This window comes from Contarinia nasturtii, unplaced genomic scaffold, assembly GCF_009176525.2.
Source record: "Contarinia nasturtii isolate CC-2019 unplaced genomic scaffold, AAFC_CNas_1.1 Cnas_scaffold_187, whole genome shotgun sequence".
NCBI lineage: Eukaryota > Metazoa > Arthropoda > Insecta > Diptera > Cecidomyiidae > Contarinia > Contarinia nasturtii.
In genome coordinates this window covers 3,748,879-3,772,970 of record NW_022197544.1, presented here as the reverse complement: position 1 = coordinate 3,772,970, position 24,092 = coordinate 3,748,879, and the positions used below count along the sequence as shown (strand labels likewise).

The window sequence follows — 24,092 nt, the reverse complement described above, 5'->3', positions numbered from 1 at the left end:
ATTTGACGAAAAAAAAACCGAAACATATGTGTTACCATTTATTTCAATTACATTTTCATTAAATACAAATATATATTTCGGTGTAAAAAAACGATTTTGGAATGCAACTGGGATTTTTATGTGTAGGTGTATTCTAAATCGTTGATGGAATAGGTAAAGATTGTATGCAAATCATCGTTATTGAAAAAAAAAAAACAATTTGTGTTTATTTGTGTATTTGTATTTAACCATTTGTTTTCTGTGCATTCAATAAATCCGTTACGAGTGATTTTGTGTGCTTAGCAAAATAGAATTAAAAAAGTTAACAATTTATTTATCATCTTTTTCCCCTCATTTTTAACTAGACGAAAAAATATTTTGTACGGCGTAAAAATATTTGTTTGCTTGTTTAATTTTATAAAATGTCTAGACTACACTCCTTATTTCACTCATTGTTTCATATATTTGTTTTGTTTTTTATTTCTGTGTTTTTAAAAAGCTAGTATGCATTCGATTTATTTGTTTTGAAATAAAATGTTGTTCAATTGCCGATTACAAAAAGAGATAGCGATAAATAATTGTTGCTAGAATTCCCAATACCAAAGGAATCAACCATTGTTTGTATGCTCTGTGGGAGTGAAAAAAAAGAAAGAAAAAAATTAATTTAAAATCGATCGTCATGTTTGAAATATGTATTAAGAGTTGATTGAACTTACGATTCATCTTCGGTGGATGATGTTTCGTTGTTCCAGTATTGGGGTGTTTTCTCTTGTACGGCTGTCCGTTCCGATTCGATAACCTCGCCGACTTTGTAGCGTTTCATCATTTCACGTGCGTCGGTACTGTGGCCAACATCTTCAAATGATTCGGATGCATCTTTGCCGGCTTGCTCCAAAAGCACCTCTTCACCACCAGGATGCTGTAAAAGAAGAACAATTTCAAAATCAAATTAGGACAAAATCAAATAATTGAAGTAATTCAAGTTTATGATGCTTGAAACAAACATGTACACTGTAAACATAATGCTTTCTTCATAAAAATGTAGATTTTATCGGATTGAATGTGTGCGATCGTTGAAAACATCTTGAAATTATCCATAAAAGATTGACGACAATTTAGTCTCGGACAATACAAAGTTCACTATTATTAAACGCATATTCATTGACAAGTATTTAATTTACATTTATGTTAATTACAGCTCTTAATATTGCTATATAACTGGCTGTTTTGCTGATTTACTTGTATTTTTTACTGATTTTGACAGATAATTGAGCAATACTATATACATAAGTGCAATTTAAAATTCAGTGTCAAAACGGATTTCAAGTGATCTGTCTAACTGTACAATCATTAGTTGCAGTTGCTAAAATCTCAAGCATTAAAATATCTATACTCTTCTCGAATTTATTTATAGCTCAGTTAGTGTGCATTTCCATTGTTATATTGTGTGTTCATTGATAAGTTTGATGATAAATCGAGTAGATATTTGCCATGTCATTTAGAATATACGAGAAAATGATTATATGGAAAATTAATTATATTTAGTTGTCGATAATAGCAAGATTATATTATTGAAATCTTTTTTGAAATGCCCTGAATGAGCTGCATCGCAATATCATTGTTTCGTAAAAAAAATCCATTAGTGTGATCGTTGGAACGATTTTACAAGAATTTTAACCGTTTTATTATCTTCAAGATACTAGTACCAGATTTGGCCATCTACTATTAGAGAATCAATATTTTTTGCGAGAAAATGTACGTAAAAATCATTTGCAAAAAAGGTTCATTTGCCTCTCGATGTGTTAACATGAAAATCAATGCAAATCGAACGAATTTTTTATTATTTCAGTCCTGCCAGAGTATGTATCAAAGAAAAATATGCGCTACAAATTCATAAATTCGTATCGCACACGCATTGTCTTGAATTTATCTTGTGAACATGCACTCGGAAAAATCATGTAAAATGTATTCAGTTTAACATTAAAATATTGATGTGTGCGTAGTTTCAAATCGAAATGCACTCTTTCGAATTGCATTTATGCAACAGTCGGTTGTAAAAAATGCATTTCAATAAGCCATGGCGCCGATCTTTGATATTCTGAACACAAAAACAACACATTGTTTGCCTGTGTACTCAACACGGTACACACTTTGACCGCTAAATATAATAAACGTAATGAGAATCAATTTTATTCACAATTTTTTTTATTGATGGCCATAAAATTCGTCGTATTATTATTGCCTTAAAACAATGTAAGACAAAACGTTTCAATCAAACGAAATAACAAAAAAAAATAACTTTTTTTTTTATATAAACAGAGATCGAAGTAGAATATTTTGTGTGAAATGTACACGTTGAAGATTGAGAAAGTAGAGTGGACAACGCTTATCAAAATGATTAAATACAATTGTTTTCTATTCTACGTCTTCGTCTTCTTTTTTGCAGCTCGAAGATAACGAGCCGTCGGTCGATTAAATTGATGAAAAGAAATTCGTCATGGAAACAGTATTCACAGCAAAAAATATACTATGTCATGCTGATCGACGTTGCATGTTTGTCAAGCAAAAAATAACCACTTTTCACAGTAACTATTTTAAGTAAATTACAACTAATTGAACAAATAGTACAATTCAACCATTTCAAAGAATATAACGCATTAAATTCGATCTTATCATTCGTACTAGCATTCGTATGAAATATTTTGACAAAAAAAAAAAAAAAAAAAAAAAGAAGAAACAATCACAAATACACGTGTGCATTATAGGTTTTCTCATCCAAGGTTTCAATATGTGAGCGCGCACATTAAGTGGCTGATTGATCTCTCGAAAGTTCGCTGAACAAGCAGTAAAAAACGGAACACAATAAACACACATTTGTATAATTATATATATACAAATCGTACACGACCGGCCGACTTCTTATCAAATGGCATGAGATTTTAAACTAGTTCAAAAACCATTTTACTCACACTGACTCGAATTTAACGGAGACACCCGTTGTTACGCAAAATAGCCGATTCAAATATTCTACCGAAAAGGCGACCGTGTTGAACGAATGGGCCGGTTAGGGCGTTCGTATAATTGTTTTCTATATGTTATAGCTGATGATTTGTTAACGCATGTCTTCAATGCGTATATTTAATATTTATAAAGGTGTAACCTTTTGGGTCGATTATGAACAATAATAATGTAAATGCTGCATTTGCCAATTTCATTCATTTACATGAAAATGAGAATAATGAGAACGATACGGATACAAATCGGTTTTTGTTAATTTTCGCATCTCTCGTTTCTTTTTGCGACTAAGCTTTCGGCAAGCAATTACGGAAATTAATCAATGTTTTTTTTTTTTAATCACCAGAAGAAGAAGAACAAAGTCGAAATATCATTAATTTTGTCACCAAAAATAGCAACAGATTTTGGTGGGTAAAAAAATATCGACACAGCATCAACGGAAAAGGTTACATAAAATTAAACTATAGAAACGTCCGTGTGTGTGTGTGTTTGTGTGTTTATATCAATGAAATATTCAATGGTGCTTCTATCCGTTATCTTCGGCCCAGTACACACAGTTGATTACAATTTATTATAAGCAAAGAGGCGAAAAAGCTACGTTGTCATTACACACAGGTTAGCCTTGGCGTTGTTTCGGTAACATTGATACAAAGACAACGATGAAAAAACCTGATATTTCAACTAAGTCACTGTGATCGTGACTTTTTCTTAAATCATCGTTATTCAACGAAAAATCAAAAGAGTCAGCAATTTGTGAGTTCCCAACGCCATTGCGTCTTACCACATTCGAGAAGGTTTGAAATCCTCAACTTAAATGTGTGACAATGTGATTAAGCCATGAAAGAGAAAAACACAAAATAACACACACTTATACATTTAAAAGTATCGCTTCGGCGAAAGATAAAAAAACAAAATATCTGGACAGTTCGAGGCTTAAAAAATATCCATGATGCCCAAAATTAGAATGCATTCGGGTAAATAGAGATTCTGGTGAAATTATGCCGTCCATTGTCATATTAGATAATTATTTGTTTACAAATGAACGGCGTGCGATCTGCGAATAAAAGCAGACCGACGATAGCGTCGAAAAAAAAAACCAAACAATTGGCGTGAAACAATAATGTTTTTTTTTTTTTTTTCAAATCAATTGAAATGCGTTCATTCACTTCAGCTGATTTCGTTGAAGCATTTCTTTACGCATCAAGAAATCAATGTGTGTGAGTGGATGTGATAGCATTTAATGCGGAATCAAATGTTAAAAAATGGCAATCCTACTGTAAAATCGAACGCACGTTTCTCGTTTGTGTTTGCGATTAGCAAATATGGACTAAATAAATGAAGAAGAAAAAAACACACACATACAAATTCGACCTACACATCATCAATGCACTCTTTTATTTCATCGCATGAGGCAAAATTCAATATAAAGATAGAAAGTGCAATTTCAATTTAAACTCTATCGCAAAGCGATGAGATGATAACAATTACAACGACATCAAATATAAGCCCGTTTTCTTCTTCTCTTTGTGCATGTTACTTTTCTAGTTCTTTCTTTTATTTTCTTCAACCGGAAATCACTTAATACTCAATCACAACAACAACAATGAATAAAAGTCACTCAGTGCACATGTTCTCTCTAAATCACTGTGTGCATCTATGAGCAAGTGCCAATCAATTACAAAATTGATGATATCATGCGCCATATATTCCGATTTACGTGGTCAACGGTGATGGGTGATGATGAACAAAAAGTAAAATGAAATTGCAAAGAAAAACAAAAACTTACCTCGTTTAAAAATTTCGTCACATCATAAATGTTGTTATGAATAACAATCCAGGTCGTTTGGTTTGAATTGTGTTTTGCAATTTCGGCCAATGAGTAGGTTTTTACAGTTGTTTCTGATTCAGTCATTTTGTATGTCTATTTTCTGGAAATGAAAAAAGAAAAGATTGAATTGTTATACACGCGTTGAATGTTTCGAAATCTAACACATTTTTTATTTGATAAAAATTTAATGGCGATAAAAATGGATAAAGCGAAAGAAAAAATCCTTTCCAACCGTAATAAATTTATTTCATTTTGGATTTTGTGTGTGTGTGTTTTTTTTTTTTTGATAAAAGTATCAGACACGAATAAAACTGTATACTGTAAACCATAGACACTTTTCCTTCTTTTAAATGAATCAATAAAATTTAATCATTCTATTTCAGCCGAAATATATCACTTAAAATAATCAACTTAAATTACAAATTAAAATAAATGGTAATCGCAAAGTCATTGGCTCATAACACGCACACAGCACATCATATTTTTGATCAAGCTTTTTTTTGCCCTCCCGATCAGATCAGATAAAAAGAAGTTTGATCAAAAATGAAAATGAAAAAATGGCTAAAAAGCAATAAATTTACCGAATTTGTGAAGAAAAAAAAATTATTTAAACAAAATCTCTGGTTTTCTGTTTCTCTGGAGGTTGGATTTGTTGCGTTTTTAGCAGAGCGGTGTTCGATCGCGAATGTGCACAAGAATCAAATGTGCTAGAGTGTCGAACACAGACAGGCGATAATACGTAGTGAGAAAAGTTTAACACACGAAAAAAATGAAAAAAAAAAATGACTAAAGTTATTCACGACTAATTCGTAATATAATAGTACTAATATTCCGAATGGAATGAAATAGACACGACATTAAAATAAATTGTTGGGAATATCAACACAACACATATACACACCAGCAGTAACAACAACAGAAAAATGAAACAAAATTAAAGTTTTCGATATGCTGTATGCATGAATTGAAAGAAAAAGACGGAAAACAAAAATAATCATCAAATCAATCGCACCAAAGTGATTATTGTGAACTTCATCTACTTCCAGCCGTACGATTGTATGACAATGTGTGTGCACTGTGTGGTACGGCCGCTAAAGTGGTCGTTGAAGTGGTTGTGCATATGTACATAAATGACGACCAAACGAATTGACGATTGTGTGTATGCGTGAAGTAACTCTCTCTCTCTTTCTCTCTACTCATTTGTGTCGACTCTTAATTTAGTTTGTTGAATATTGATGACGTGTTTTATGCATGAACATTATTATCACATGAACTACACACAACAAATTACAATCTCACTATTTATTAAATTAACATTGAGCATACGCCGCTTATTGTCATGATTGTTGTATCGACTTTCAATCATGTTCCAATAAAATATATGAGCATACAGACGAAGGCGAGCGCGGCAAATTAATTCCGTCATTTTCAAGCTTTTGACGCATACAATCAACCGAAGTCAATTGAAAATGTCTAAGTATGCAAAAATACCATACTCACTATTTCTGTTCAAAAATGCACACAACTTTTAGGTTGACAGTTCGGTTTACATTACATGTCATTTTCAAATGCAAAAGAAATGTTGGAAATGTGAACGGGTTACAATGCTTACAATTTCCTAATAGCAATGCACTATTTCACAGATTTGTTGAATATTCAAAACAAAAGCACCGCATTCGACACACCAAAAAAGTTTCTCAACTATTATTGTAGTTTTTGTTTTGTTTCATTTGTTTAATGATCTATTGTATTTCGGTTTGAATTTATTTTGTGAAGAAAAAGAAGAAATCACTGCAATCAACTACAAATGGAATCAAATGAAATTAGTGAATTTCAAATTGACTTGACTTTGTCTGATATATTTCGATCGCTATCGTACTATGTAACCGATGAGGATGGTGTACAACAGTTGAGATTCGATCCACCCGTTTATCAATCACGCTATTCGGTCGTCACTTCCATTTTGAAGAAGAAAGAATGGATTCCGCACATTAAGAAGGTACTTAATTACAATAAATTAAAGATCTTTTGGCGATAAATATTTAAAAGACATTTCTGCCCAATCATTTTTATAGGTGACCGAATTCGGGTGTGCGGACATGAATCTTGTGATGTTGATGCGACGTATTGAACACCTCACACATATTTTACAGGTTGATATAAATTACAAAGAAAATGATATATTTAAATATTTTTGACCACTTGTGTCAGTACGAACATTTTTCTACATCTATTCGAATTGAATGAGATTTTTTTACCGAAAAATCTTCCCTATCGATAAAAATGATAAATGTTATGAAAAAAATATCTCTTTTTGCATATCAAGCGAAAACGAAATTTTTGGCGGTAAACAATGGTTTAAAAATGTATTTACATTTTGCGAACAGAAGTACAAAGAAAAATATTCACCGATAAGAGATGTTCCAAACTAAATGTTGACAGTTGAAATGCGTTCATGTGTTTCGTTTAGATGTTGGTGCGTTTTGCCATTGTCAAACCATATGACATTTGGCTGATATATAATTGAATGACAGGAGCTCTCGCTTAGAAATGCGAGAATGGGAAAAACGTAAGCGGATCCATAATTGAGGTTATGTTGAAAACGTATTGAATTGTTTATTGTGTGTCGTATTTATGGAGAAGAGGCAGCGTTGTATTTTACATCGTTGAATTTGATTGCGATTTTATTTTGTAAATAAAATTAACACGTGAACCGCATTTTAAATTGCGTAGAAATAAATGTCAATTTGTAAAGATGTTGTGATTAAAAATTGATAAAATTCAAATAAAATTGAGAAAAAAAGGGTTCGTGTTTTAGTGAGCATAACCTCATCGTTAGTGAGCGGTGTTTTTCGTTTCGGAAAAATCTTCATCGAAAAATTTCAATGTGAAGGCGATTTGATCAGAATTGATTAATAAAATGGAATCAGATCCGTCAGTGTTTTTGGCAATGAATGATTTCAGTGCATCGCCACCGTCATTGAGCCCATTCAACATGGAAATTTTGATGTCATCGATCGTCAACAATGACACATTGGTGCGAAGCTATCACGAAAAATGTGCGGAAACAAATCAAATTCAACAAAATTTCAAATCATTCACCGAAACGGCCAATCAAATTCAAGAATTGTATACAAAAGAAAAAGAACAACGAGCCAAATTGCAGGTCGAAAATGCGGATTTGATTGCTAAATTGAATCGCGTTCAAGGGCGATTGAATGAATTAGAAAATGTGCATATAAATATGAGCACATTAAATAATCAAAGAATTGCTGAATTTGAAGATCAAATTGAGAAAAGCAACAAGAAATATTTGGACCTATGTGAATCGTATGTGGAACAAGCAAATATTATTTGTATAAATCAATTATCAAATACTGCATTAACACGAAAATGCACAGCAGTCAAAGAATATTTACTAACAAATGGTGTACTATTCGATTGGAAGAGCCCATCGAAACAACGTCGAAAATCTGGTGCGGATAATAAAAGCAAAACAACAAAAACAACACGAACATTTGCAACACAAACCGATCCATTCGAATGTGATGCCACACCGAAACCAATCACATGTGAAAAAGGTACACAATATCAACAATCGAAAACAACAAGATCCACGTGCACATCAACCTTTATACAGACAACCGAATCATCTACAAACACCGATATGGATTCGGACAACGAACAAAGCACATTGTGTATTGAATCGGCATTGAACAGAATGCTTCCGCATCCATTGCTTTTATCACCAATTCGCGAAGCAAATGCGTCAAAAGTCACAACAGCCGGTACACAAACGACGGCCAAAAACTGTCGAACACAAGGAACACTTACGCACATCCATAATGTACGGAAACGTGTTAATTACGTACGGGCACGAACGAAATCGGAACAATTTTATGAAGTGAAAAAGGAAGAAAATCCATCACCATGTGCATCGCCGAGCCCATTTTGTCCATTGTCACAGATACCAGATGATACAGTTCAATTAAATTCACAATTTCATCATTATTGGCAAATTATCGGCGATGTTCTGTGCCGAATGCTTGCTGGACAAGGAAATATGCTAAGTGTTGACGAACAACAATTCGACCATATCCGGATGATACAAAATCTAATCACGGAAAAAGGAATGTATCGCAAACCAATTGAAAATAATGACTTGAATGATGTGCATTGTGCAAAAGGCATCGATTGCAATGATGACCACAGTCGTGACTCAATGCATTCAATGGAGAGCTATAATAGTGATAAAATTGTATTTAGTCAAATTCGAAATTTAAGCAATTATTCGCCGTTACCTGATGAAAATAGCAGTTGTTCAATGGGTGCGAAAAAACAAAACGTCTTTACGCCAATTGAAAAAGTGGATATGGTATCACAAACTATAGAAAACTGCCAATCCAAAATCGAGTCACAAGTGAAACGAATCGAAAAAGAAACACCAAACGAACCAATCATCTCGAATAAATGTGAAAAGAAAACCAACAATAATCAATTGAAAACAACTTTTAAACGACCGTTAGCGCATCGAGAGTATTTACATTTAAATAATCGCAGCAGTTCAGTATTTAACGACAGTGATGATGTTCAGTTCAAAGTACCAAAGCGGAAAATCGAGACCACCAACCAAGATTTAGCGGTTAAAAAGAAGAAAACGAACAAGGTAAATAATAGGGTAAATGTTGTTCTTGAACATTTTGTTAAATTCATTGTCTATTTTCAGGTGAAGGCCGAAAATGCCGAACAGATGAAATCACTTTTTGGCGATTCAAGCGACGAAGATGAACAAATCGAAGAAATTTTGGAGTCTTTTCGGGTACCAGAAATGTTGTCACCAATAAAGGATTTGGAGTATGAACCAAAATCAACAGCACCTCTTATGCCAATGGACGATACGAATGAGATCGATGGTGATATTTCGCATGATCCGACACATCAATCGGCTAGTCAACCAAAGGAAATTGAGTCGCATGAAAGCAGCGAAATATTTGATAGCAAAGAACCAAATTCGGAAGAGCCAGAAGAGCCGTTACACCAATTTTTAGAATCACCAAGTGAACCCAAATTGCCGATAGATAATGAACTTCAGCCCACTGAATCAGAGTCAATAGAGTGTTTGACCTTGCCTACATTGACCGAAGTCAACAATACTCTAAACGATCGAAATACAGATAATTGTGATGTCAACCAACAAGACCTACCAATCTCCGAGTCCAACGCCGATGAAATTCCTGACTTTGATGATTATTCACCAGCATCACCAAAACCCGAGGAGAACACATCGACATTGAATCCACCAATGATTCCACTCGATACACTTGCCAACGAGGTCATAGAGAGCGACGATGGCAATGACATTTCCACCGAATCAGCATTCGATCAAATTATTTACAATTATACGCTTAGCACACGGCACGAGGTGATGATGCCAAATTTTACCAATGCCGAATGTTACCTCTTGGCCAGCTTAAGAAATGCCATCGAAAAGTATTGCCTCGCAAAAGAATGGTCATCATCAACAGCAACCGAGTGTATTGATAAATTATTAAGTTTAAGTCAATTGCCAAAGCATTTGGTCACTTCGATCTTAGAAGTGGTCGAAGACACAAGAGAAGATCTAACATTTGAATGTACGCCGCCAGCACCGATGTTGCCGCCATCGTTACAAAAATGTGTGCTGCTGGTGTCACGACTTACAAAACTGATGCCAACATTCAATAAATATATTCAATTTGAATTGGAACGTCGCTTATTCACATTCGAAAGAGAGAAACCAATTACAATTTTAACAAATTTGGCACATTTCTATATTGCCATCGTCGACATCGAACAGCCAAGTAATCGTGACAAAGTGAGACTTTTCATGTACAAATGTCTTTACTACTATAAAATTTCATCGATTCCATTGGTATTTATTGCAATAATGGCACATCCATTTGTATTGCCGCATGCAAATGAAATTGAGCACAACAATGATCCATTGATTCGGGCCATAATGAGTACATTGTCAAACATTATATACACAGATAATGCAAAAGACAAACCATTTTTGAAGAAAAATGAAATGTATCACACACTGAAGCGTCGCTATGGATTCTTTGCCGATAAACTATTTCCAATTGATGGTGTTGTCGATCATTGCATGGAATGCATTCGAATGAAACGTCTTCAACACGTTGACTATGCATTGATTTTGATTGCCAAGCGCAAAGATTACGAATATGCCACGAAACAAATTATCGAAAAGCATCTTCTACCAATGTTACATCAACTATTTTCAATGAATTTAAATGCAACCGTTGAACATGATGAGACAATTTGCACAATTCTTTTTACCATTGGATCGATTGTAAAAACGTTTCCAATTGAAGAAGACATCAGTGGATATATCAACATTTTTGTGACCTGTTTAAATGCAACACAACGGAAATCGATTCAGGAAGCAGCCGTTTTAGCCATTTGTCAACTGAGCCGATTTGGAGTCGCACGTATTTATCAATATTTAAATACATGGAAACCAAACTACCAAATCAGTCCACACATTCAAACCGTACTCAGAACCATTGTGTATAGAAAATCAGAGCGATTTTGGTTTGGAACAGAATAAGAATAAAATTAAATAAGAAAATAGATCAGAACAATTGAATTAAAAAATAAAAAACAAAACATGCACTGTGATGTAACAAACGATTAGTAAAAAAGAATTAATTTCAAATTGTAAAATTTCACAACAAAATAAGAAATTTTACCATTGTTATCTATAATCATTTTGAGTAAAAAAAAGTCAGAAGAGAAAATGAAATAAATTATTTTTTATTAATTTGAAGAAGAAAAAACAATATGCGTTTAATTTCAATTTTACTTTATATTTTATAAAAAAATTCGACTTCAAGACAAAAAAAAACCCTCACGTATTTTAATAATTATCATAGATTGACATCGACGAGGAACTTCTGAAAAGATTCGAAGATCGGGCCTCTCCACTGGCATGGGACTATTTATCGAGGCGAAAATATCCGCTCGTAATAGATGTATATCGTGGCAGTGTTGACTCACCTCACGAAAGTCTTCATTCTACTGACGTCGTTGTTTGCATTGAAATGTAAGTTTGAAAAAGAAGTTTAAAAATCTATTTCAAAAATATTCGTTGGAAAATTAAAATTTTGAAAAATTTAAATTAAAAATCAAATCTCAATTTTTTTCATGAAATTTCCAAAAATAATTTTTTTTTAAATCTAAAATTTATTTTAGCATTGAACACGTATATCCAGAAACGGAGCAAAATTTGGTGCAAAATATTTTTGGTTTCATAAATCCAAAGATAGCTGTGTTCACCACACCAAACGCTGACTTCAACACTTTGTTTGGCAGGCCAAAATTTAGCAATGGATTTCGACATGAAGATCACAAATTTGAATGGACACAACAACAGTTTAAAGACTGGTAAATATTAACAAAAATATATTTTTCCATTATTTTTTTATTGTAATGTGTCGATTATATTGTCATTTACAGGGCGCACAATATTTGCTGCCGTTATCCAAACTACCGTTTTGGCTTATTTGGAGCAGGTGAATTGCCATTTGAAGTTGCCGATAAATCATTGGGACAGTGTTCTCAAGCAGCGATATTTGTTCGCAAAGATATGTTGGAATTGTTAAATGAAGACACACCCGACGGAATCGCACCGCCACTCGTTGTAACCGACTCAGAAGTTGTGTTCCCGATTGAAAAGTTTGATTACAAACTACTATTTAGTAAGAAATTTCCATATGATGAGGATGATCGTAGCTATGAAGAAAAAATCATAGACGATGTTCACTATTTTATAAATCGAAATTTGGACACATATTTGAATGAAGAACGGAACATTTGCGAATTTCCGATCACGGAGATATTTCATTGTGTTCGTGATGTCGCCAATATCGATGAACTTCGGACCATCATTCGAGCAGAATTTGTGGTAAATGAAAATGACTGTGTTGAAAAAGCACTACCCGAAAACGACGACTCCGAAATCAGCGACTATGATTATGATTATGATGCGAACAAGGAAAATGACACCAATAGTCTCAATGGAAGCGTTCATTTTTCCGAAGAAAATTGGGATTGATGCGGTTTTTTTCGGTGTCACAAAACCAAAATTATATGTATCAACATTTAGTAGAAATTTAGTTCAAACCATTTATTATTGATATTAATATTTACATTTTTATCTTATAAAAAATGATATTACGTGCATGATATAAAAAAATGTTGTCCAACATTAATATATATATAAATATATTTTTCATTTGAAAACATTGTATTTTCTATTGAAACTTTATTTTCATTTTTTCCAAATTATGTTCTTTTTTGCAAGTGTCAAAAAAATCAAATTAAATAAAATCAAAACGTGTTGACGATATCATTTTGTTTCACTAATTCAATGATAAAATTGTGACTTCAAAAAAAAAAAAAGAACTGTGAGCGAAATGCTGTTGAGTTGAAAACCTCCGGTATTTTAATTTGCGCCAATCAATTTATTGTTGGTCATCGGATGGAAGGGGAATTCCGGTTGAAATTAAATTAAACGAAAAAGTCGCATTTTGAATATAAGCAGATAGAAAAAAAATGCGAGACAAAATACTATATCACGTATTGCAAAAAAAAATTCTATAATTTCGTTCAACATAAATTTTCCATATTTTTGGTTTTAAAAACAAATCATTTAGTTGGAAAAAAGAGCGCGAAATCTGTCTTGTACAAAGTAGAATTAAAGAATCAAGACTGTACAAGTAAATATGGGATAGAGATGCAGTTGATCCAGTGAAAGAGACGGATTTATGTGAAAGATAGAGATAAAAGCGAACATACAATAAAACGACACACATTGAGAGTAATACAACTACAAGAGCCTGCGCACACAACCACACTGATAACCGAACACATTAGTGACCATTTACGGACGAAACACAAACAAACAAATATCGGTTACACATATTAGGGTGCCTCTGTTCACATTTTTTCACCGATAAAAGTGATGTGACTTTTTTATTTCGTCTAAAATGAAAAAATATACACATATTTCACCGAAAAAAGATAATACATCGAAATTTATTTGCTTTAATTGACAAATCATTTCATTTTTAATGTGGATTTTCAACGAAATGAATTTCTTGTTTTTCAATAAGTGCGCCATTGCAACCCACTTCCATGCATTTGATTGTGTCACTCTAACACACATGCGAAGCGCAAAACAAGCAAATATTTTGGTTTACATGTATGTTTTTTTCCTTTCTCATCACATCGCTCTGCATTTTACAATGAATACGAATGTATAACGTAAATAGAGTCGTGTTCGTTTAGTCGAGAATTTGTTTTCTGTTGCGAAGCAAAGTTTCATACAGAACAAATCGTGAATCTTCAATGACTTCAATTTTTAAGAAAATACTTATAAGAATTATACGTTCGAAAGAAGAAGAAGAACCGCATTAGAATATATTCTGGACCAAAACAATAATTCATCGGGTAGGTATTTTTTTAAATAGAAAGTTTTGAATTTGGTGTGTGTGTGTGCATGTGTATGAGCGCAATGTGATTGGAAAAGTGTTGAAATAATTAAATAATTGTTTAAAAAAAAGAATAAAAATGAAAGAATGTGAAAATGATATAATAAAAACCATTTGAAGTAAAGAAAACGCAAATTTTGTTCAGTAAAAATTGTTACAAGTGGAATTACGCGACAGTCAATAGGAATTGAATGAAAAAGACGGTGTTTGCAAACCCATTCATTCACATCAAAACAACAATCGTAACAAAAGAAAACAATCGAAATTATCGTTGTCTTTTTTTCATCTTCAATGATTTTTTGAATTTCATTGAACATGGCGGAAAGCGACAATCCAATAAAAATCATAAAAATTATTGTTAGCCTGGTGTGGATAAAATTTTGGTTGAAGCAAATAAAATCCGAATGAAAAACGATGAGAGTGAATAAAAAATTTTTAGTTTGTGTAGATTTTAAAATGTACAATTATTCTAATGTGAATTGACAACGAGTTGAGTGTATGTATATGTCATTGTGTGTCTATCACATATATATGTGTGCGTGTGTGTTTACGTGTGTAAAACGATATTTTGGTGATATTTTCATTTTGATGTTTGATGCGGACGCGATTTTTGTTTTAAATTTCGATATTATTTCATTTCTTCAACACATTTCGTTTGTTCGATTTATTGAAAATTGATCTGAATCAATAAAAGTCAATTGCAACATCACCAAGAAACATTCGTACATGCACTGGAATGCACACTGATAATCATATATTGATTCAACACATTCAAACGCATCAATGAGGAAATAAAACAATATTCATGTAAAGTATGACAAAACAATGTAAGGGAATTTTGTAAACAAACATTTCATTTGATGGAAAAAGAGCCAATTCGAATTCGATCGACAATGATTCAAGATCAGAAGAGAAGGGAAGAGAAAAAAAGAGCCAAAAGCCAAATATCTAATACATACAGGTGATTAAATGAAGTGACCTACAAAATGGAAAATTTTGTACAAGTTTTTTTTTTTTATTATTTGCCTCTGCTACTGCTGCTCCTCTCGAGTCAACTGTAAACTAAAAACAACAACTATACATGTATAGACGTGTATATGTATTTATCGAGAGGTGAATTTTTGTGTGTGTGTGTCATGGATGTGTGCAGTATGAATGTGTATGTGCGTGTGTGTGTGTTGATATCGAATCGAGTGTTGGAGCGCGAGTGTGACAGTGTCCTGCATGTGTACGTGCCGTTGTTTACGTGATTCAATAGTGCTGGTTCTTAAAGTGCTTGCTGACTTTTGAATCCCAAGTACTGTGTTGTCTTGTGTATGTTCGCGCACGGTTGTCCGAAATTATCTATGTATTTTTATCGCGGTGTCGGCGATGTCTAAATTTCAATATATACATTTTTCGTTTCCTTCAAACAAACAATTCTGTTTTTATTTTTACTTTCATCGAACATTGCACATTCTAGCCAATGCCGAAATGTAAAAAGAGATGCGTATGATATGTGCGCGACAAAGTGGCATGCTTTTTGAATCGTTTGAATGCAAACAATTGAAATGTATCACAAGAATTGAGCCCAGAGTGAGATAACAAATAATTTTAAAATTTGAACTTCAAATTGTCATGAATCGTTCATATTGCTCAAGGGCTCAAAAGTCGTCAAGACAAGACAACAAAATCCAAGATAAAGAAGAGTTTAATGACACATTTTTCATGTTAAACTCTTGTAACCTTCAAACAAAACAAATGAAATTCCCAAATCGAATTCTAAAAACTTAATGTTACAGTCTATACTGAAATGTTGATAGTCGACAAGAAACTATTCAACGGAATTTATCATCATCATGTGTTTGAAACAAACAAAAAAACAACAACCGAAAATACCAATATATTGAATTTATCAGAATGAGGTTTGGTATTGATATGGTTTGGTTGAGATGCAATGTTGTTGTTTATCATTTGTTGTCGGTACATTATGCATATATGAGAAGACGTGTAGAGAGAAAAGTATGAAGTAACAAAAAAGCGACAACAGCACCACAGAAACGCCGTGTTTATCACGAATCTACATGTATGTGGTCAATAAATAACATCAGTGTGTCTCGGTTTTGATTCGTTTCAATTCGTGCGCTGATTAAATTGTTGCCGAAAAGCAACACTACTACCCATCACCGTTTCGTTCATGCACTGTTTTATCAATTTTACACGTACATCGATACACGGTTTTTCGAATAAAATGTTTTTGTTGTTGTCCAACAATGATGTTTGATATCACATGCACACATGTGTTTGCGTACAAGTGTATGTGTGTGTGCGTGCAATGGACTCTGTGTGAATGTATGAGCATATGAGAATGTATGTATGTTTACAAAATTTATGGCCAAGTGCAAAACTACTTATGAAGTAGGTAGAAAGAAGTGAAAGAGAAAGAGCGAGAGTGGGGGTGGAGAGAGAGAGAGAGATGCAGCCAATCCCGAAAATACGCAGTCGATAACATTGAAGTAATAATATTGTATTCTGATAACGATTTGGACACGGTTTGATCTTTTTCTCGCTCAATTCAAAAATCATTTCCATATACATTGCTAGTGCTTAAAGGTGACTGAAGAAGGTCTATTAAAAATAAGACCAAAGTGTTCCAAGTGTTTTACGAATTGACGGTGGCAACTAATCAAAAAGTAGTTTAACTCTCTCGTGTCTTTCATTTGTATTGACATGCATACCATCACACGGTCGCATATACATGCACACAAACACACATGCTTGATTTGTGAATTTCGCGTGTGCGTGCATATAATATGATGTTTTATATATATGTGCGTGTGTGATATTATTCGTTTATTTTAATTTGTGTTGCTTCTCTTTAACTGTATTTTAATCTATTCCGTCTATTTTCACTTTATTTTAGCGCACTTTATAACGAAAAGAATGTGCAATTGTTAATATTTGTCGCCGACCCATCCGGATCAATAAAAAAACTTGCTGAAATAACAAATAAGAAAAAAAAAACACAAATACATAGTGCAATCGTACGTAGTGAAAATAACAAAAAAGGCGCTACAGTGGTAATGTAGATAAAAAAAGTTCTCTGTTGCAATATTTGAAATTACAAACAAATAAACAAGTAAACAAAACACTCATGTGCATCATGATAATCGTGTGCGTATGAAAGATTTGTATGTATAAGTTCCTTTCCCTCAACAAACTAACCGAACCAAAAACAACAACAAAAAACTCTCAACGGGAGTCACAATAAATTGTTGAAACGTGAATAGAATATATGCGAAAAGTGAAAGAGTTTTTATACCAGAAACTGCATCAATCGAATGAAAAATAACAATTCGTGAGCTTTCTATTGGAGTATTTTTTTCGCGGATGCGCCCGGTCCAAGCATAAAAAGTGTTAATTTTCTTTTTTTCAATAAATCGGTGTGGGTGCATATAGAGCGCGCGCGGATAAACCATTTAAAATACATCATCAAACGCTCTGTCAAATTCCAAGTAAAAGCCTTGAGCAATTGACGTTTGAGGAGCTTTAGTGAGTGTTTGTTTGTGTGTGAGTGAGAGTGAGTGGTTAATGCAACCCGTACAAAACCGAACAAAACATTTCAAAAGAAAGGAAACGAATAACACGCGAAATAAAATAAACAGACAGAAAGAACTGTCAACAGTTACTTTCGAAATACCAAAACTTTTGTCCGGTATACGATTTAACGACGAGTGAAAGTGAACTTGAAGACAAAAAAAAAACAAAAGCCAATTGTTTTTTTTCCACTTCAAAAACGAAATCAGATTCCAATCACCGTCACAAAAATGGATACATTCAATCCATTTGATGCATTCATAAAAGCTGTTAATTGTATGCCAACTGAACCGAATATTTATTGAATGAAAAATCATTCAACCACAATCTACATAGCAAAAGTTGACAATTTTAATTCACAAAAAGGGGTTAAAATTGAAAAGTTACATCAGGTGCTTTTTGCACATGAAACATACTGCGCAGAAAACAGCAACAAATAAATCGACACGTCTGTGACGTTTGAACGAAATACAAATAATTTCGAGAAAAATCAACAATATTAACAAACAAAGAAAAGATGAATCTTCATACGGAAAGACCAGAACTATTGCCGACCAGTTTAATGAACCTCGGCCAAAGCCGAACATCAACAACAACAACCACATCAACACTAACCCCATTACATACCGAAGATAAAGACGGTAATTTAAAATAATTCAATATCACAATACATCGATATTTTGAATGTTTTTGTTTTGCTTACAGTAGACAGTATCTATACATTTTCAAATGATGAATCTGACTTTATGGATAGCAAATATGGCAGTCGCTTAGGTTCAACCGTTATGAATTCGAATTATTCACCAACCTCCGATAAAAATTTGAACGATACACGAAACTTTGCGCTTAAAGAAAGCATTCGAACGTATAGCAAAAAGAAGGTGTCATCATCATCGGTTTCACCGCGTAACGATCGCAAGAAAACACCAACACAAGCCACAAACTATTCAACAACGCCATCCTGTTCACCGTTACAATCATTTTGTTCGCCGGTACCTTTGTCACCGTTCTCCGACGAATCTAATTCTCAAACACAAAAATCAAACGGAAGTGCACAAATTGGTAAACTTTTTTTATCATTCGATCTGACTTTTTGAAATCAAATAAATTGTTTGGTTATTACATTTTCGATGTTATTATTAAACTAGATCAATCATCCATGTCACCGACATCAATCGTCAAGAAATCACCATCGGGCGGAAAACCAAAATCATTTGCAATGGCCATTGAATCGAGTAAAAAATCGTCCGCATCAACGGCAACAAAAACTTCAAGGGGACGACCGAAGCGCAAAGCTCTTGTGGCAATGTATCAAAGTCAGCTGAGTGAAAATACGATGGGTATATATAAAATTCCATTCCTTCGATAATTTTGCCATTACATTCCATTGTTTTTCTTCTAACCATGCCTAGGTATTAAAATTCGCCTAAAGAAATCACTTGAAGCGCCAATTTCAATGGCATTGAGCAGTAGTGGTACTGGATCTACAAAGAAAAAACAATCAATTACATCGATTCCAGCAATTGGATCTCCTGGTACGGCTGGCATTGCGTCACCACTAGCTACTGGCACATCAACAAAAACAACGCGCAAAAGACAAAGGAAATCAAGGGCCAAGGATACCAGCGATAGTGATGATTCGGACTATGAGAAACGACGAAAGAACAATAATACAACCACCGAAAAGCATAGAAATCGAAAGCAAACAACGAACACGGCCACCGATTATACCGAACCAGATGAGCAAAGCCAATGGGGCAATAATATACCCGAACATGTTCTATTGAAAATTTTCGAAGAAGCTGTCAATCAATATGGCACATTACCAATTATGGTGAATGTTAGCAGGGTGTGCACACTGTGGAGGCGCGTTTCACAATCATCACAACTCTGGCATACATTGGACTTGTCGAACTGGGCAAAGGATCGCAGCGAAATCAACTTGAAACAAATCATTGCCACACATCTAACATGGTGCAAAGATGTTAATTTAGGTATGATCGAAATTTTTTAAGGCTCCTTGATTTATTGAATTTCAAATTATGTTATTTATTTTTTATGTTCCTTAATTTTTTGTTTAGCCAATTGGAAGGTGACAAATATTGAGTGTGTATTAGATCATTTGTTAGATGCTTGTCCGAATCTAGAGGCCATTTCGCTTGCCGGTTGGAAGGAATTTACGGGTGATCATTTAGCCTATTTGGTTGAAGAGTTCAAGTCATTGCAACGAATCGATTTAAGCTCAGTAAATGTAAGTATGGTTTTTTTATTCAATTTAGCTTACAAATGATATTTTCGAATCGACAATAGAAAAAAAATGAAATTTTTCCTACAATTTGCTATTTTAGTTGGAATTGAATCCAAATAGATCGGCTGTGGGTCCACAATCATTATGCAGTGCAATACAATCGCTTGGAGGTCGTTTAACACATTTAAATTTGGCACATAATCGCCTAGCTGGAATACCTCAACTTATCACAGCACTATCGGTATGTATCAAATTCTTGTTTGATTGTGTTTTTCAAATTGAAAAACTTCTTTTGGAATAATTTAAAATGTGTTCATTCCATTCGAATTTCAGACACATTGTCCGAACTTGAGCTTATTGGATTTATCGAATGTGAGCACAGTTGCTGCATCTCATGGAGTTCTGCACATCGAAAAATTGCAAGAAGGATGTTCACATCTGAAAGTATTGAGAATAACCAATTCACAAATTAGTCTGAGTGCAGCAACGCTTGTTGAACAGGTTAGTGCAAATTTATAACCATCATATACCCAGTCATTTACCTCCCCTCCTCCCGAAAAACATGAAATTTATCTCTAATTAGTGTCTAAATTCATAATATTATATTTATATATTTTATTTTGACTTTCTTTTTAAAAAAAAAACTAGATGGAATCGCTGGGTTTTCCAGAATTGGAAGAGTTATCAGTTGCATCGCTAGCCGATGAATCGCGACTCATGAACGATGAATTTTTGCAGCGAATTTTAAAGACAAGTACAAAATTAAAGTTGTTAGATGTTAGAGGTTGTGCCCGTTTGACACATGACACATTGATTCGATTACCAACATGGGATTTGAAGCATCTATTTTTATCCGGATGTTCGGTTACACGAGATATTGGGTAAATTATTTTGGACCGCTTCACATCGATAAGTGAAAATGTAATGGTTTTTTGTTGTTGTTGTTGTTCTCATGTAGTTCGGGTTTGGAATTGATCGCATCTAAATGGGCTCATAGTTTAACTGAATTAGATTTGGCATGGGCAAATGTGCAAGAGCCATTGGACAATGCAATCAAGGCCATTGCTGAGAAAGGTGATGAATCTCCACTAAAGTATGTATTTTCTGTGTATTAATTCAATTCATTTGTTCATTGATCGCTTCTTAACGTATAAATTTTCCGTTTAAAATTGCAGTCATTTAAATTTGTGCGGTTCATCGGTTTCACTGGAGGCAGTTAAAGAGATATTAAGCAATTGTCGATATTTAAATTCAATTAATTTATCATCGTGTCGTGGTTTGCCGCGTGGCGTAAAACGTTTGATGCAAGGCACGGCCGAAATTTCGGAACTGCGTGAAAATCTTGGTGTTAAATTAAAGTATAGCGCAAACAATAATGCCGATCGTTCATTTGACAGTACATCACAAAGTGCAACACCAAATTCAAGCGCTGACATTGCTGACAAATAAACACGTTTCGAGGATTGAGAAAATGTTGCAGCACCACACCAACAAATGCATTCATTTATGTTTTCGCGTTTTTTTTTTCGTTTATCCTTAACTGAACTCATCTTAACTTAAGTTTCAGTCCAATTGATCTTTTTGATTTCGATTCAGGGCGATACGCTTCTATTATATTCAATTTTTGATTTTATTAAATGCCAATGGCCATAAACATAAACAACTCACACCAACACAACTACATTGCAATACACAACAACATATTCAATTAACACGTTATTTGTAGAAAAGAAAAAGAAAAAAATCGAGCATGAAATCGCTACTGACAGACCAGCTCCTGTCGAAATTACTGTAGTTTGATTTGGTGTGAGAAATGTACTAATATGAATTCAGGAGTGGCGGTTGGCAAAGCGGCTTCTGAAGTAAAGCGCAAGCTAAGCCGTCGCATGTTACTTTAAAAGTACGATTTCGTGCTCTCGAAGAAAAAAAAAGTTATGACCAAGAATTTGTAGTTAGTAAATTTTTTCCACAGAGATAAAACAACCAAAATTCTAAGATGAATCGATAACGATTTACATTTTATTTCACAAAACTAAACAAAATGCCAAGCATTTTTAAGAGATTAGGTTTCAAAATGAAGATGTTAAATATGAATTTATAAGGCTTAATCAAACGAGAAAAGAAAAACAAACATTTTATGACAAAAAAACACCACCCAAATTCAAACACATCGTAGCTTATTGGCTTGCTTTTACACATAAAACTAATCTAACATTTGTTTTCTTGGGATATCTATATTTTTTTTAAATTGTATTTTTTTGGCAATTATTTTTGTTTAAGTTGAAATTCATATTTTACAATTTTATATTAAAAAAAAAATAAAACTCGTATAACGTTTAACGTAGGAGCATTTTCATAGAAAAAAAATCAACAGCTTGCAAGCAATATTCATTTTTCACCATTCGCTGTATTTTTTTTTCATCTCTCTTTCTCTTTCAATATAAAACACATGTTTATACACACCATATCGGCACGCTTACACAATAGCCGCTGTGGTTAGCAGGCATTCGAAGAAAAACCATGTAACCATTATACCAAATGTCTCTTTTTTTTATAGTTGAAGTATTACGGTAGAAAAACAATAGGGGAGGAGCATTCTAAAAACAAAAGAAAAAATATTGCAGGACATTTCGGGCACACAAACAAAAAACACAAGCAGAACATAACTGCAAATACATAGAGAATTTTTTTCACATTACAATGAAATTCCATTTATATGCACTGTGAGTGCATTTACACACACACAAAAAAAAATGTTGTAAAAAATGATTATTTATTGATTTCAAAGTGCATGTGGGCAAATTCGTGCAATGGTTCTGTTAATGTTTTGAAATGATCCTGACAATTTAATAACCTATTTATTTATTTTATCATATGTGTATAATTTTTTGTTGTTTTTAATTTTAATTAGCTATATTTTATTACACACTTTTTTCGGTCATCATTTTAAATATGCCTGCTAATAGACGGTTGCCGCGATTTTCATCTGCCGTTCATTTAAATTAAATGCGCTTTACATAAGAGCCAAAAAAAAAACACACACACATACTAAACATCATCTCTTCATATCGAATGGATGGAAATTGAAGCGACGTTTATTAGCATGTAAAATACACACACTATAATATATAAAATATGTTTTATTGGTGAATTTGTTGTACAAAGTGAAAGGGTTTTGCTTTTGTTTGATTATAAATCGTATCGTGTTGGATTTTAAAGTGTACATTTTTAGGGCATTGATTTGTGGCGTTTCACCCTTCTACGTGTCGTATGTCTTCTATTCCATCTTTCTCGTTTGCTTACTCACAATCTCATTTTATGAAAAGATTTTTTTTTCTCTTTTAATTTTAAACAGTGCACACTATTATAATGCCCAAGGCTACCGTTTTTTTTTTCTTCTTTTCTTATAATAAATGAATAAGAGTAACGAAAAATTGTTGAATTACCAATATTGTTGCAAAAAAGCCCAAATAGGAATGTGTTTATCTTTGTTCCAATCATTTATTGCAATCCAATGATTGCATCATTTTGTTGCGCCCCAAACGATTTCATTTGTTATTATATTTTTAAAGAAATTCAATGGAAGGAAAAAAAATTTTTCGCTTTTTTTTGTACAAAAATAAAATACAAAATTTTAAAAAAATAATAATTTTAATTTGTGGATCGTTTCGATCAAACGACCGTCACCATTAACACCACACCTATCCTTTTCGCTGCTCATCGCAACTCGACGAAACACTCAACACAAAACTAACTAAAAAAAAAAATGAAGAAAAGTGTAGAAAAACCAGAGAAAATTTTATAAAATATATATTATATTGAAGATTATCTAATTATACATAAAATGATAGCATTACAATTAGGAAACTAAGTAAAGCGCGTAAAATGGCAT

General features: G+C 33.3%; 4 protein-coding genes across 8 annotated transcripts; 3 read left to right on the top strand and 1 right to left on the bottom strand.

Annotated features, from left to right (window-relative positions):
• Positions 1-198: 198 nt before the first annotated feature.
• LOC116351605 (cytochrome b5) lies at positions 199-7,278 on the bottom strand. 2 transcript variants are annotated; one of them, XM_031783735.1, is made up of 4 exons: positions 7,197-7,278; positions 4,781-4,922; positions 696-898; positions 199-607 (listed from the first exon to the last, which is right to left on the bottom strand). In XM_031783735.1, exons 2-4 carry the CDS (start codon positions 4,904-4,906, stop codon positions 532-534), a joined length of 405 nt encoding a protein of 134 aa, XP_031639595.1. In that variant the 5' UTR covers positions 4,907-4,922; positions 7,197-7,278; the 3' UTR covers positions 199-531. The 2 variants fall into 2 exon arrangements, with proteins under 2 accessions (XP_031639595.1, XP_031639588.1); XM_031783728.1 differs by lacking the exon at positions 7,197-7,278 and adding an exon at positions 5,404-5,655.
• Positions 6,352-13,062, top strand: LOC116351595 (small RNA 2'-O-methyltransferase). The gene is made up of 5 exons (XM_031783717.1): positions 6,352-6,821; positions 6,898-6,975; positions 11,758-11,927; positions 12,077-12,268; positions 12,341-13,062. The coding sequence occupies exons 1-5, from the start codon at positions 6,630-6,632 to the stop codon at positions 12,936-12,938; spliced, it is 1,230 nt and encodes a 409-aa protein (XP_031639577.1). The 5' UTR covers positions 6,352-6,629; the 3' UTR covers positions 12,939-13,062.
• On the top strand, positions 7,232-11,599 carry LOC116351585 (little elongation complex subunit 1). The gene is made up of 2 exons (XM_031783708.1): positions 7,232-9,488; positions 9,549-11,599. The coding sequence occupies exons 1-2, from the start codon at positions 7,743-7,745 to the stop codon at positions 11,430-11,432; spliced, it is 3,630 nt and encodes a 1,209-aa protein (XP_031639568.1). The 5' UTR covers positions 7,232-7,742; the 3' UTR covers positions 11,433-11,599.
• Positions 13,063-14,138: 1,076 nt separating the features above from the next.
• On the top strand, positions 14,139-23,967 carry LOC116352339 (F-box/LRR-repeat protein 6). 4 transcript variants are annotated; one of them, XM_031784853.1, is made up of 11 exons: positions 14,139-14,335; positions 17,279-18,593; positions 18,661-19,014; positions 19,101-19,292; positions 19,365-19,946; positions 20,034-20,203; positions 20,301-20,441; positions 20,534-20,701; positions 20,849-21,081; positions 21,159-21,293; positions 21,376-23,967. In XM_031784853.1, the coding sequence occupies exons 2-11, from the start codon at positions 18,470-18,472 to the stop codon at positions 21,647-21,649; spliced, it is 2,373 nt and encodes a 790-aa protein (XP_031640713.1). In that variant the 5' UTR covers positions 14,139-14,335; positions 17,279-18,469; the 3' UTR covers positions 21,650-23,967. The 4 variants fall into 4 exon arrangements, with proteins under 4 accessions (XP_031640713.1, XP_031640710.1, XP_031640711.1 ...); XM_031784850.1 differs by having other exon boundaries at positions 18,658-19,014; XM_031784851.1 differs by lacking the exon at positions 14,139-14,335 and adding an exon at positions 15,165-15,337 and having other exon boundaries at positions 18,658-19,014.
• Positions 23,968-24,092: the final 125 nt, after the last annotated feature.

Coding starts and splice junctions, on each gene's coding strand:
- LOC116351605 (XM_031783735.1), bottom strand. CDS start 4,906: ATGACTGAATCAGAAACAACTGTAAAAACCTACTCATTGGCCGAAATT. Junction 899..4,780: donor TGACGAAATTTTTAAACGAG/GTAAGTTTTTGT, acceptor CTTCTTTTACAG/CATCCTGGTGGTGAAGAGGT. Junction 608..695: donor TCATCCACCGAAGATGAATC/GTAAGTTCAATC, acceptor TCACTCCCACAG/AGCATACAAACAATGGTTGA.
- LOC116351595 (XM_031783717.1), top strand. CDS start 6,630: ATGGAATCAAATGAAATTAGTGAATTTCAAATTGACTTGACTTTGTCT. Junction 6,822..6,897: donor GGATTCCGCACATTAAGAAG/GTACTTAATTAC, acceptor TCATTTTTATAG/GTGACCGAATTCGGGTGTGC. Junction 12,269..12,340: donor CAACAACAGTTTAAAGACTG/GTAAATATTAAC, acceptor TGTCATTTACAG/GGCGCACAATATTTGCTGCC.
- LOC116351585 (XM_031783708.1), top strand. CDS start 7,743: ATGGAATCAGATCCGTCAGTGTTTTTGGCAATGAATGATTTCAGTGCA. Junction 9,489..9,548: donor AAAAGAAGAAAACGAACAAG/GTAAATAATAGG, acceptor GTCTATTTTCAG/GTGAAGGCCGAAAATGCCGA.
- LOC116352339 (XM_031784850.1), top strand. CDS start 18,470: ATGAATCTTCATACGGAAAGACCAGAACTATTGCCGACCAGTTTAATG. Junction 19,947..20,033: donor GTGCAAAGATGTTAATTTAG/GTATGATCGAAA, acceptor TTTTTTGTTTAG/CCAATTGGAAGGTGACAAAT. Junction 20,204..20,300: donor TCGATTTAAGCTCAGTAAAT/GTAAGTATGGTT, acceptor TTGCTATTTTAG/TTGGAATTGAATCCAAATAG.